The 14,868-nt window shown below is 47.0% G+C and overlaps 1 protein-coding gene across 5 annotated transcripts in view; it reads left to right on the forward strand.

The window, feature by feature from the left end:
- LOC142572949 (activating molecule in BECN1-regulated autophagy protein 1A-like) overlaps positions 1 to 12,603 on the forward strand; it is a 120,037-nt gene extending 107,434 nt beyond the window's left edge. For 4 of the 5 annotated variants that reach the window (XM_075682415.1, XM_075682417.1, XM_075682418.1 and 1 more), the window contains 3 exons: positions 4,761 to 4,918; positions 6,188 to 6,317; positions 11,533 to 12,603. In XM_075682415.1, coding sequence (XP_075538530.1) covers positions 4,761 to 4,918; positions 6,188 to 6,317; positions 11,533 to 11,784 — 540 coding nt within the window. In that variant the 3' untranslated portion in view covers positions 11,785 to 12,603. The remainder of the gene's footprint in view (positions 1 to 4,760; positions 4,919 to 6,187; positions 6,318 to 11,532) is intronic. The other variant, XR_012826175.1, reaches the window with a different exon arrangement.
- The last annotated feature ends 2,265 nt before the right edge of the window (positions 12,604 to 14,868 follow it).

A 14,868-nucleotide genomic window follows, 5' to 3' on the forward strand; every position in this document is an offset into this window, starting at 1 on the left:
TCAATGGCACTGCGCATCACGCGCTGTAAAACAAATAGGTGAAGATTCTTATCATAATAGGTTTGGCAGCGATAACTGTGAACGTGGCGTGCAACGGCGCGAGCAGAGATTCTTTTTTTTCATACGTGAATAAGAAACTGTGCATGCCATTGTTTTCATGTGAGACAGGCAGCTACAGTCGCCGACCGTTTATTCGGACCTCACGGGTACTGCGGAAATGTCCGAATAAACAGGTGTCTGAAAAAGCAGATTAAGAAAAAGAAAGTCCTTTATTTCCACGCACTTGTTCGGGCTCGGCAGTAGGCTTGAAGAAATCGTGAATGCGCCGTTGCACGCTGTTCCGTTTACGCGCAATCAGATAAGCCTGAATCTCGGAGAGGGTCGTATAGTCACTATAGGCGGCTGAAAGCACAGTCACTGCTTGTACACGTTCCACATGCGACGGCAGCATAACACATGGTGCGTTATCTTCCGACTCGGAGTCATCGTCCGGCGGCGCAGCAGAAACCTGACGAATGATCTCGTCGTCGAGTTGTGCGCATGTTGGTACAGCGGTATCAGCACTTGTTCACCTATCATTCTTCTTTCCATAGCTCGTTGCGTCCTCAATTTGAGTAGAACCCTTTTCGTAAGCCTCCAGGTTTCTGCTCCGTAGGTGAGTACTGGTAAGACACAGCTATTATATACTTTTCTCTTGAGGGATAATGGCAGCCTGCTGTTCATGATCTGAGAATGCCTGCCAAACGCACCCCAGCCCATTCTTATTCTTCTGATTATTTCCGTCTCATGATCCGGATCCGCCATCACTACCTGCCCTAAGTAGATGTATTCCCTTACGACTTCCAATGCCTCGCTGCCTATTGTAAATTGCTGTTCTCTTCCGAGACTGTTAAGCATTACTTTAGTTTTCTGCAGATTAATTTTTAGACTCACTCTTCTGCTTTGCCTCTCCAGGTCAGTGAGCATGCATTGCAATTGGTCCCCTGAGTTACTAAGCAAGGCAATATCATCAGCGAATCGCAAGTTACTAAGGTATTCTCCATTAACTTTTATCCCCAATTCTTCCCAATCCAGGTCTCTGAATACCTCCTGTAAACACGCTGTGAATAGCATTGGAGATATCGTATCTCCCTGCCTGACGCCTTTCTTTATTGGGATTTTGTTGCTTGCTTTATGGAGGACTACGGTGGCTGTGGAGCCGCTATAGATATCTTTCAGTATTTTTACATACGGCTCATCTACACCCTGATTCCGTAATGCCTCTATGACTGCTGAGGTTTCGACAGAATCAAACGCTTTCTCGTAATCAATGAAAGCTATATATAAGGGTTGGTTATATTCCGCACATTTCTCTATCACCTGATTGATAGTGTGAATATGATCTATTGTTGAGTAGCCTTTACGGAATCCTGCCTGGTCCTTTGCTTGACAGAAGTCTAAGGTGTTCCTGATTCTATTTGCGATTACCTTAGTAAATATTTTGCAGGCAAAGGACAGTAAGCTGATCGGTCTATAATTTTTCAAGTCTTTGGCGTCCCCTTTCTTATGGATTAAGATTATGTTAGCGTTCTTGCAAGATTCCGGTACGCTCGAGGTCATGAGGCATTGCGTATACAGGGTGGCCAGTTTCTCTAGAACAATCTGTCCACCATCCTTCAACAAATCTGATGTTGCCTGATCCTCCCCAGCTGCCTTCCCCCTTTGCATATCTCCCAAGGCTTTCTTTACTTCTTCCGGCGTTACCTTTGGGATTTCGAATTCCTCTGGACTAATTTCTCTTCCATTATCGTCGAGGGTGCCACTGGTACTGTATAAATCTCTATAGAAATCCTCAGCCACTTGAACTATCTCATCCATATTAGTAATGATATTGCCGGCTTTGTCTCTTAACGCATACTTCTGATTCTTGCCAATTCCTAGTTTCTTCTTCACTGTTTTTAGGCTTCCTCCGTTCCTGAGAGCATGTTCAATTCTATCCATATTATACTTCCTTATGTCAGCTGTCTTACGCTTGTTGATTAACTTCGAAAGTTCTGCCAGTTCTATTCTAGCTGTAGGGTTACATGCTTTCATACATTGGCGTTTCTTGATCAGATCTTTCGTCTCCTGCGATAGTTTGCTGGTATCCTGCCTAACGGAGTTACCACCGACTTCGATTGCACACTCCTTAATGATGCCCACAAGATTGTCGTTCATTGCTTCAACACTAAGGTCCTCTTCCGGAGTTAAAGTCGAATACCTGTTCTGTAGCTTGATCTGGAATTCCTCTATTTTCCCCCTTACCGCTAACTCATTGATCGGCTTCTTATGTACCAGTTTCTTCCGTTCCCTCCTTAGGTCTAGGCTAATTCGAGTTCTTACCATTCTGTGGTCACTGCAGCGCACCTTGCCGAGCATGTCCACATCTTGTATGATGCCAGGGTTAGCGCAGAGTATGAAGTCTATTTCATTTCTAGTCTCGCCGTTCGGGCTCCTTCAGGTCCACTTTCGACTGTCCCGCTTGCGGAAGAAGGTATTCATTATCCTCATATTATTCTGTTCCGCAAACTCTACTAATAACTCTCCCCTGCTATTCCTAGTGTCTATGCCATATTCCCCCACTGCCTTGTCTCCAGCCTGCTTCTTGCCTACCTTGGCATTGAGGTCGCCCATCAGTATAGTGTATTTAGTTTTCACTCTGCCCATCGCCGATTCCACGTCTTCATAGAAGCTTTCGACTTTCTGGTCATCATGACTGGATGTAGGGGCATAGACCTGTACAATCTTCATTTTGCACCTCTTATTAAGTTTCACAACAAGACCTGCCACCCTCTCGTTAATGCTATAGAATTCCTGTATGTTACCAGCTATATTCTTATTAATCAGGAATCCGACTCTTAGTTCTCTTCTCTCCGCTAAGCCCCGGTAGCACAGGACGTGCCCACTTTTTAGCACTGTATAGGCTTCTTTCAGCCTTCTAACTTCACTGAGCCCTATTATATCCCATTTGCTGCCCTCTAATTCCTCCAATAGCACTGCTAGACTCGCCTCACTAGATAACGTTCTAGCGTTAAACGTTGCCAGGTTCATATACCAATGGCGGCCTGTCCGGAGCCAGTGATTCTTAGCCACGACCACGCCACGACCAGATATGTTCGCCTCATATTGGACGACAACGCCTGGTCATCCGTGTGTGCGGTCACACGAACGGTGGTGCGTTTGAACGATTATGTTTGTCCATTCCGGTGTCCTGCTCCTGGAGGCCTCACCAGATGATCTTGCAGAACCACGGATCGGTGGAAGCGCGGAACATCCGTGCCGCTTGCCGACCCCGACCCAAAGAGGAAGAGCCTACTACCTCTTGCACCCTACTAAACCCGCCATTAGGTGGCGTTAGCAGTGCAACACTTGTGCCATCTCTTATAGCAATATCTTGATTTGGGCAAGTTGATTCATTAAGTTGTTGCTACTACAGACACAGTGCTGGACCTGTTGTGTGGGTTTTCGATTGTTGTCCTCGTCTTCTCCGCACTGCTTCAAGTTTTACGTCTCTCGTAATGTGCCGCGACCAGACCGACCGCCGCCAGCACTAAGCTACGCGTAGAAGCCAGATTATAAAAGACACAAAAGCCATGCGGGGAAAACAACATCAGGGGACACCCTAGAGTCGAGCGTCCCCATAATGCTTATCACGATAGGATTGGCAGTGATAGCTGTGAATGGTGCATGCAACGACCCTAGAGAAGATTAGCTGGCACCAAAATGAGAAACTGAGTGTGTTTTCACGCGGGATGGGCGGGCGAGTATTGCGATGAAACTACCGTGGCGGGCTGTTCTCGATCGAATATGATGTTCTCGATCGCACATGCCTCGTGCATTTTCTTGTTTACATGGGATCTAGCAGCCGTAAAACGTATCATACGATCACAGTTTGGCGACATACTGAATGTTGGTGCTGAAAAATTGTTTTCCGGGAAGGTGTAGACCGGTAAAAAATGAACGTAACTCTATTGGGGCATTTTTCGTGTTCTCCATTGTGAATGCTAGCGCCAGGAAAACGTGCACAAGAACGTATCTACTGTATAAAAGTAAGAACATGCCTCCCATGTTTTTTTGTTCCGAAAAAACAAGATATGAAGAATTTGCCTTCACAGAAGGGAAATTTATTTGTTTTGGGAAATTGAAGTCTGTCGTCACTGTCAGAGAGCTCCATGTTGCTGTTGACTGAGCAGAAAAGGTTGCCTTTCGTGCCATACATTTCTTCAATGACTTCACAACTATCGCGGATGGGAGGGTGGCCCGCATACTCAAATAGTCACTTAGCCAATTCATTCAGCGATTTGTGCTTCGACCTTTTGCTTGACCTGACACTCTGGCTGCTATTTATTAGCTACTCACTGTATAATGCACAAAAGTGATCTTGCTTGGGCTTGTACATGCCCAGCGAACCACAGCGGCTTTCACGAAACTTTGCCACTGCCACCGCAAGGTGGTGATGACGTTGCTTTGACACCAATGCCGCCAACACAGCTTTGGTTTCACGTCTGATTGTAATGCAGAGACAAATTTCAGAGCCACTTTCTCTGGAAAAAAGAAATATGTGTTAGGTTTGGGTAAACCCTATAGTGTGTGCGGAATGTAGATGACGACAGAGGTAGAAACAGGTAAATAAGGATAGGTGTAGAGTTTTGCTAATGCTTGTGCTCGTAAAGGCACGAAGCAGATGGTGAAGTCTCAAATTAGACATTTCATTCCCTCGTCGGCTTGACTGGTGCACACAGTCCTGTGGCCAGCTACAGCAAGTGGGCAACCTGAGTCAACCGGGTGGGACCGCTGGCCAACCTCCGGTGAGCCTCAACTCTGTGCGCTGGCTACCCCGGCCAGGGGAAGGGCTCATCTACGGCACCAACCGTGGTTCCCTCTGCATCTGCCGCCCACTGTGAGTTTGCATAGTCGGCAGTTCAGTAAAACCTTGTCTGGTCAGGTGGCATCTTGGAAAAAGTAAAAAAAATTGTCTCTGATAAAGCAAAAGATTATTTGATGTTTCAATATCCTACGGGATCCTTGTGACACTGCATTGTCGCATCGCAGTAGCAATCATTCTGACAGCTGTAATTGCAGTCTGCTGCACCGTGGTGTCACAGTTGTAGCAGTGCAACAGACACAGGCCGCTGCGTTGTCACAACTGCATGGTGACAGCTTTTCACTGAGAAGGCTTGCCAAGAGACATTTACCAGACTTGATGACTGATCAAGGACATCCAGTGTTTGCACCGTGGTGTCACAGTTGTAGCAGTGCAACAGACACAGGCCGCTGCGTTGTCACATCTGCATGGTGACAGCTTTTCACTGAGAAGGCTTGCCAAGAGACATTTACCAGACTTGATGACTGATCAAGGACATCCAGTGTTTGGAAAGTCAAGGTTTCCACTAAGCAGGAGAATGGGAAAGGCGAGCATTTTTAGTCTGCGTAGATTGTTTGATTACATTTAGAGGAGTCTTGCGAGATCTTGTTTTAATAAGAAAGGAGTTGACTTGGTTGTTGGGAAAATTGTGACTAAAGTGGCCCCACTGTTCTTATACAGTTCAAATTAACCTTGATAACGGAGTTAGAAAGAAGCTTGTGCTGTGGCAGCAATTTCGAAGGTCATGCTCTTGCAAGACTTACTGCCTGCTTTTGAGTCCAGCACCCATAGAGTGCCCCACAGTCTTACAATAGTGCCAACAGACCATTTGGAAGGAAACCTTATTCCCAGGAAAATCTAGCAAAATGAGCCAGCTGCATTTTTCTTAATGTTCATGTGCAATAATTAGTATTTTATTATAAGTGGTCGACGGTGATTTAACTAATTATACAAACAACATGCTTAGAGTCAGTGCTGCAGTCTCGAGTCTGAAATGGAGTAACGCTGAACCTGTACCATATTTGTCAGTTTTTGTCTTACAGAGGCTCCGTTCTCAGTAAATTTTATGCTCTGGACACCTAAAAGCACCAGTCCTATCTTACAAACTGGTACCAATAGACATAGTCTCTCTATTAACAGTCTCCTGGGAGACTGAAAAGACCCCTTTTGGTGGTTGCCTTGCCGCGCACCCAAGACTGACATTGTAGCCAGAGTTGTTTTTGTTTTCGTCTTCGGCTTCATCTCCTAGGTTGGCGGATACAAGAAGTATCTAAAGCTTTGTGTATCTCCTTTATGCAAATGCAGAAAGCCTATCTCTAAGGAGGATGGCAGCAACGGGCCAGCATCCCGCTCTGGTCCGACACGAGATGCGACCAGCCCCTTTGTGATGCTCACTGACCAGGTTGACAGGACAGCCAGGAATACCACCATCCAGGTGAGGTCATTAGCGCCTGGGCAGGACCTGGAGTGACTGTAAAAAAATCGAAGTTTCGTCTAAAAAGCGACGCGGCGATTGCAATAGCAAATTAGTAGACCGCTATACGAAGTAAGGATAGTAATATTATCGGCTATATAAACTTGGGAAAATTCGCTTGCTAGTAACTGAAATAACAAGCATGGTGTCGGCACACGCAAGCAAACATCAGCACATCCCACTTGATGAGCACGGACACTCGTCAAAACGCTGGAGTGAGCGAGCACGGCAGCAGGAGTCAGCGAAGTGACCTTCGTGCGATCTAGTGCTTCAATGCAAGGGTAGATAGAACACGGCGTGCACAAAGGCATGAGCTGTCTGCAGATCCCTTTCAAGATACGGTGAGCGTGACCGCGCGCGCCCATGCAAAGTACGCACTTGTTGGCGGAGCCGAATTCGCACCCTCACTCCCTCCCGTGTTGCCTCCCCAATTTGCTTCATATATGGCACACGAGATTGAGCCTCAGTCGTCAGTTCACCTTGCGTCCGGTCGTGAAATGCGTAGTTGCTGCCAGAACACAACGCCGCCGCCGCCCCCTCCCCTGCTTTCCTTCTTTGCGTGCACGAGATCGAGGCAACATCGTCGGCTCACCCTCGCATGCTTTCACTCGTACATACAGCATATGGCGTGCGGCTGAAATTTTATCATCCTCGGACTTTATGCAGAACCTCACAGCGACACCGTTGGCAGAAATGTGCCTGGAGCGTCCATGTAGAGCTAAACCTCGATATAATAAAGTCTGTAAAATCAGCAATTTGCTTCGTTATATCGAAATTTCGGTCTATTAAAATTCAACTTTTTGTGCAAATAAATACAGTCGCCGATCTATTTTCTTACGCGGAAAGGGGCCCCAGAATTTTCCGAATTATTGGGCCACTGAAAAAAGCATATTTGAATGAGAAAACAATACATTTTGATAAATTTGGGGAGTCGGCAATGAATAATATGGTTTCATGCAATGCACATTGACGATATCTTCGCGGTACAAATTAAGCCAAGTCGGCCACGCTATCATGTGCACTCCACCCCCACGGTTGATAACATCACCCACACTGGGGTGACGCTATCAGGAATAGTGCCGTCAGCGGGGAGCAAACGCTAGTCTGCCTCTCGCTCCAACTGATTACCGAAACTCGAAATTACGCAACCTCCTATAATAAATCTGCGGTAAGACAACTTACATCCTGCCACGCCGTCTCGGCACGCCCACTCTTTACACGCGTGGCAGATTATCTCTAAAGCAGTGCACGGCTGCATATGCACTCAGCTGCGCTTACAGCCATGCGCAGCCACGACCAAGAAGCATGCCAGAAATTGAGACGCACGCCAATTTGCCCCACTCCGCCCCTCGCGCGCACTTGATCGTGTTACTGCGAGTGAGCTCCCTTCCCCCTCTTTCCCTTTGCTCGTGACGGAAGGCGGCACTCGTGAATTCACCATCTTTCTTCTCTCGCCTTCGCACACTTTCACTCGTACCTAAAGCACACGGCGCGTGACGCGATAGGATCTTGTCTCGCTTGGATTTTATATGGAACGTGATGCAGCTCCAGTTAGGAGATCGATGTGGGGTGCGATTTGAGAGGTGCGTTTGCAAACAGCTGCTTGTAATTCAATTATTTGACCATCTGCGTCCACGGAATGTTTCCTTTATTGTCTTGGCATTCCTTTGCGGTGGCAGTGAGATTTCATTACAGTGGAACCCCGTTCATACGTTTTTCACCGGACCGGGGAAAAAAAACGCAACAGCCGGGAAAACGCAACAGTGAGGAAAGCTCCGAAAATGAATGAAAAAAGTGCAGCTTCAACTATAGACAATTTATTTCCACAGAGTGCGCTTAAGAGTTAAAAAATTCCAGAATGGTGGCTTGCCGTTTCTTTCGCTCGCTAGAAACCACCACATGTTTCTCAATAGCCTGGAAGGCCGCATTGCTGTCAGCGTCGCTGTGAGGTGCGACGTACCTGCGGAGGAGGTCCAGAGCCGCAACGGCTTCTCCAAAGCTAGAATTTGGCAACTCCCCGGCATCATGCGGCTCGTGCTCCTCGTCGTCACCGCGCCACAGCAATGGCAATGGACGAAGGAACATCCGCGGGAAATTTTGCCCTATTTGGCGTAGTCATGCTCACATGCTAACGATTGTTTAGTATTGCTGCGGGGCGCGCGCGTCTGAGCAGTCCGGTTGCGTGCGGCGCGGCGTGGTTTCGCAAGAAACGTAAACAAGAGAGAAGAGCTGGCCCGGTAGGCGGAGCAACGCCAACTTCCGGCTTCACTTTAGCTTCACAAAGAGTGACGTGTGGGCCTCTCCGCCTCTCCCGAGTTTCCTTCCTTCGTGAGTCGACCCGTCCAAAAAACACGCGGTGACTGTAATCACAGTGATGATAGTGAGAGCATTTTTCACGAATGGCCACTTAGTGGCGGCCTCTCAAACTGGCATGCGGCTTCTTGCAGCCAGTTCTATAGCCAAGCCCGGCCAAGCCTGCCCAAAACTCGTCAAAAGCCAAAATGGTGGTTGGAGCGCGTTGCCTACTTTAGCCCAGGCGGGTTCGGGGTGCTAAGTTGTGACGTATCATGCGGGACCGTTTTCAAAGCTACTACGTAATAGTGGGGTTCCTTATACATTGGATCCTAAGGAAGCTATGCAGGGACCGGGTGAAAACGACGTAGCAGCCGGGAAAACGCAGCAGTGAGGAACGTAACAGCGGGGTTCTACTGTATATTGAAATGGCATACAAACACATTTCATTATATTGAGATTCTAAATACATGGTGTTCTATGGACAAGTGAAAAATCAAATACTTCGTTATATCGAGGATTTCGTTGTATTGAAGTTGCAGAGGAGTACAATGATTTGCGAGGCTCTTTAACATTCGTTGATGGTCTTACACACTACTTTGAAAATGTTTTAAAAGCCTTTGAGGGGCTGACCTTTTTAGCCACAGTTATTGAGATTAACTGAACCAGCTTTATAAGGCAAGGATTGACTGTCAAGCTAGTTTATTCATGATCAGATGATCCCATGTGGAAGCACTGTTTTTATTGGATAATTATAAAAAGCTTACATCTGCTTTCTCACTATCTTTTTACTTCCCTGAATGCTGGGTGTAAGGCAGGAGACATTGTACAATGCAGCACCCAATGTAACATACGAAGGATCTGAAAGATGGTTGCCGTGGCTGCCGGAACTTATGGGAACATCGTAGGGGCTTGATGGTGCTTATTGAATGCAGATGTTGCCACAACAGACAATGGGCCGAACTGTACCATGTGTCTCCTGCGTAACTGTATTAAAACTGTGCTGCACATAGGCTCGCAGACAATATAGCAGAAGGCAGCTGCAACTTGCTGCCTTTGTACTTGGCAGGTGTAAGGTGTATTACTTCAAGTTACTGCACTTTATAATGGGGAAGTGGCAATAAATATAGTCGACTTCCATTAATTTGACCCTGACGGGACTGACGAAATTGATCGAATCATTCAGCGAGTCAAATTAAACAAGATGGAGAAAAAATGCCACAGTTCACTGCTGATTCATTTGACAGTATAGTCTATTTCCGTTAATTCAATCTCGATGGGCGCCGACGACACTGGTCGAATTAAACAAAAAGCAGGAATACGCCGAAACACCGTTGTTTTACTTGGCAGTATTTGCTTTTAAAGTCAGTTTCGTTGCAACGCAGTGTGTTTGCAGTGAAACATACCATGCGGGGAAGGGGACCACTGTTACGGGACATGTATAGCATGCATTCCTTAATTTGCATGCGCACCTGTGCCATCTCCAGTCACAGTATAAGCACCAAGACACCTAATAGTTTACTGGCAGGCCTTCAGAGTTTTATAAGAACCCTTGGCTTTTGTTGCCTTTAAACGTCCCCTCGATTTTCTGATTTCTTTATCTTACTTCCTTCCTTTTCACTAGCTTTTCCAAAACGCAGATGCCTTCTCGCCGCTTTTCGGTGCAGGCACGTTCGCGGGCGTATAATTAAAGAATGCCTACTAGGCACTGTTAACTGTCTCCCATACGAGACATGCATGGTGGTTGAAACGAGGGCTGAAAGCTCCACATCATCATAAACAGATCTAAATGGTTGCCAGTATGCCTATTACGCATCTAGGTGCCTGTACTCTGACTGGATGTAGCACGTGTACGCTTATATAATTAGGAAATGTGCACTATGTCCCGTTACCGTGGCCCCTTTTTATTCCTGATATGCTTCACTGCATAACACGACTCTATTGCGGCGAAACTGGCAAAGCTTGTTCAGATATTTCGATGAAGACCAGTTTTGAGATTTAAATAACGTAAGTCTGGGCCTATAGAAATCTATAGGGCCTATAGAAATCTATACTTCGACTGGATCGAATGAACTGAAAAAATCGAAATAACTGGAGTCAAATTACTGCATTTGCCTGATTCTGACACGCCTCACAATCAAACATGTCCGCTTTCTATGTGTCCAAAGTAAAAAATCTAACATAGAGATAACATTAAAGCTCCTAAACAAAGTATAAATATAACACGCACCCAATATTTCAGCAAGAAAATTGGGCATGTGTCTAAAATGCGTTGCATTATCGTGATTAGCTTCGCCGCAATGCATCCGTGTTATGCGGTAAAGCATACAAGCGTAGTGAAAGTGGTTTTGTAGCAGGCAATTTTCGACCATATTTTCTTGAAGAAAAGGCTCGCACGGGTAAATACCATAATCAGACATTGTGAGCTACGATTATTGCTTGAAAAGCTGCCTAGGGCAGGCCGGAAATTGGCTTTTTCAACAAGAGATTTAACCTGGGTTCAACAATTTTACTGACCCCTAAACTCCACCGAAACAGATGCTGCCACTATAAAGGTGTTGCTGTTAGGCCAACATAGGGGTCAGGCACATGCATGCTGACTCCTCAAGTTCAACTTATTTGGTGAAGGTCAATTTTAGGACTGAAATAATGCAAGCTTGGGCTCATAAACCGGCTGACACCTTCGTTCAGGATGGAATTAATGGAAACGTACACCACAGGTGTCTTTGCATACCCAAGGCCCAAGGTGACCCCCCCATAGCTCGTCTTCTTTTATACTCCTTTTGCATTATTTTGTATACCTTCTTGGGTTCTTTGTACATCCAGTGGTTAGAATCCCCTAACTTTGGGTAAACTCCGTAATGTCGCTTTCCCTCCCTCGCAGGTACTGTCAACTGCTTCGCAGACAGTGCTGCCGCAAACGCAGACTACAGGGACTCAGACAATGCTGCGTGGTCCCGGGTTTTTTACGGAGCAAGAGCAGTCCATTGACAGCGCCATGACCTCAACTGCTTTGTCGTCTTCGCTGTCAGCGTCCTCCGACAACAGCCCCGTGCCGGGCCCCAGCAGCTCGAGCTTGGACACTGCAGGCAGTGGCAGCGGGGCTGCCTCGGATAGGTGGTACCACTCGTGCTAGCGCCGGGAACTTTACGGCAATTCTAGCAACATTGATCTCATTTCGTGGCATGCCAAGCCACCACATCCATGCATTCACTGTGTGGAAGCAGCCTTTATTTTTATTCCTTTGTTTTTCCTTCCATTGGTCCTTCTCTCTATATTGGTGGCAGTCTTTCAGTAAGTGACGAAAGAAAGCGGGGCTTTTTGTCTGAACAAGAAGTAGGCGATGTACACTCGCTCACAAAATATTGCAGGGTGCGCGAGCGCGTGGCGAAACGACCCTCCTCCCCTTCTGCCAGCGCACCCCTGGTGTGGAGACCGACGCCCGCGCACATGCGCGTGCCTCCGAGACTGCAAGCGTGCATGTTTCCGCGCTTCCTCCTTGCGCGCCGGCAATGTCCTAATGTAGCCGTGAGGTGCTTCTCTTGCAATTGGCGCTGTGGCGGCTTCGACGGGCAAAACTATGTGAAGCGTGTTTAGAAGCATGAGCTTGCGCGCCGCTTCGGCCGCTTTTTGTCGAGTCACGAGCGCTGACGCAAAGGGCGCGGTGGCGAAAGCCACGAGTCATTTTTTTTTTCTGTGCTGCACCTTTTCGTGCCAATCTTCATTGTTTATTTTTACGAACGGAGCGTTCTCCCACAGAAGAGCTTGGCAGGAAACGCATTCTTTAGAAGGAGACAGGCAAGACAAAAATGAGCTCTTCATTTCCGTTGTATATAAACGAAGTTCTGCCCCTTGAAGCTGCCACAGCGCGAATCGCAAGAGGGGCACCTTACAGCTACATTCGAATATCGCCGGTGTGCAATAAGAAAGTGCAGAAACATGCAAACTTGCAATCTCGGAGGGAAGCGCATGCGCGCAGGCGTCGGTCTTGACACCAGGGGTGCGCTACTAGAAGGGGAGGAGGGCCGTTTCGCCACGCGCTCGCGCACCCCGCAATATTCTGTGGGCAAGTGTACGTGTCTGCCTTTGTCCGGTGAAGAGCACTCTTCCCTATTTCGCTCTCGAAGTATGCGCCAGCTGGCCGATATTAGTACTCTGGAATTGCGATGAAGAGAGTGCAGTTTGCTAAAAGCAGAGAGCACACAGGCTAATGTGAGTGAGAGTCAAAGCCTTTGTCAGTGTTTTTCGTGTTGCTCCATTTTTGTGCGGAAGATGATGTGTATAATACAAGTTTATTAAGGCACCTGCATATGCAATGGTGTCTCCTCCCTGTCTGTTGTCAAGGCTGCTTGCGGATGATGCGGATTTTTTTACGTAAGTTCACCATCTGTATGTTGGAGGGTGTCTCTTGTCACGTACATGCTGCAACCAATTGTGGTCCGCTGTAGGTGAGATCTCACTCCAGCAGTGTCAAGGGGTGGATGTTGTTGCGTAGTGAAATAGGTTGCACAGTCCAAAGCTCTGATACAGGGCTCACTTGGGAACGCTCGCTGCATAGATAGAAGCATGCTGCTCCACAATGCTTGCCTTGCCCAAGCACACATGTTTAAGCATGGGTGTGGGGTTGTTCAGCCTGATGAGTACATCTGTCGATGGTGAAAGTCTGCCGATTCAGCGACGAATTGACATTTGATTTGATGTACTACCTATTCTTTGGTCTCAATCATGTTCCAGACGTTGGGCAGTGCTTCTGAAAAATCGAGGGCTAATGTATTCAAACGAATGTGTTAGAAGCTGGCCACTTCGTTCCCACAACAGAGTTGCCATTCACCGTGTCGCCGAGCCCGCAGTGTCCCTCTCTCCCCTTGCGGGGCGAACAGCAATTGCTTCATATCATGCTCCTCAAATTCCAGGGAACTTTATTTATCTGGTGAAATTGTTTCTTATCCTTTGGAGAACTTAGTATTGCCTATGAAAGGCTGTAATGTTTTATCCGAGTGTCTTCAGAGGATCTCGTAACGGCACACTACGTGGCTGACGCGCTTGCTTATGCAAAGTGTTGTCGACCTCGGGCATGCTTTGGAATGTGGTGCACTCTCTGCTTTTCAGTGAGCATGAGAATGAGCAACTTATTGATGCGTCATGTTCTGTTGCGAACAAATTAAATTTGCATAAGTTGGGGCTAGCTAGGATGCATACAGTTTTGCTCTTTCCACTTTGCACACTGTCAGCGTAATTTAAATCTTTCAGGTTTGGATCCGCACCGCCCTTGGCAACCAGGCATGCGGCAACATGAATAACACTCTCAAGTTATTACGCATATTTACATGTAAATTATATTCCGTTAAATGCATACGATTTGTCCACCACAGTACACACTGCAGTACTTCTCGTGTTTGGCGTGCGGGCCGCAATGCTTTAAATCACGTGTCACTAGTTGCGAGCTACAGTCCAAGCTTTGCAAAGTGGGCTGCGAAGATGTACAGAGGTGTACAGTATGATGAATCTATTTCTTGCTATGCTACTGTAGTAAAGGCATCATCGAGCTTCCTGGGCTTCCTACCTCAATAAACCATGCTTCCTTTTTGCCAATTTAGAATGGTATGGATGTCTCCTAGCTTGTGTATTTGCGGGCGTTATGAATAAATGTTCCAAGATGAGCCTGCGGAGGGACTAGCTTTGCTATGGCTGATGGCGTGCGTGCCTTGAATGCAGCGATTGTGGATGTGGGTGTGACTGTTTTGAGCATTGGGTTTGAGCAAGTTTGCGTGTCATAAGGTAAATGACAGGCATGTGCTGTTTTGAAATGTGATGATGCTGGTGAAAGTACGCAGTTTCATTCTTGGCCACATGGAGCTGTGTGGCAGGAGCAGTCATGAGAATGTTGATTAGACGTAGCTTTTTTCCTTGTCTCAAAGCAGGTTTTACATGTTGTTTCCTGCTGCTTGTTTCCCAAGCAGCAGATTTGCAACGATTCGGTCTCCAATCCATTGCCTTTCTTCCTCTGTCACTTGCTCGCGCATGGCACCGAGTGCTGCTTTTACGGGGATCAGCCATTCGCAGAAATCATGATTGACGCATACAGGCCATTGCAGGCTGTTTTCGCTGAAATTGGCCATATCACGTGACCACAATTTGCACGTACACGTTGCACGCTGGTTACGCTGATATCAGCTGCGTAGCACAATCGCGATTGGCAAGCACATGCCATTGCATGTTG

This window comes from Dermacentor variabilis, chromosome 2 (assembly GCF_050947875.1).
Source record: "Dermacentor variabilis isolate Ectoservices chromosome 2, ASM5094787v1, whole genome shotgun sequence".
Lineage (NCBI taxonomy): Eukaryota > Metazoa > Arthropoda > Arachnida > Ixodida > Ixodidae > Dermacentor > Dermacentor variabilis.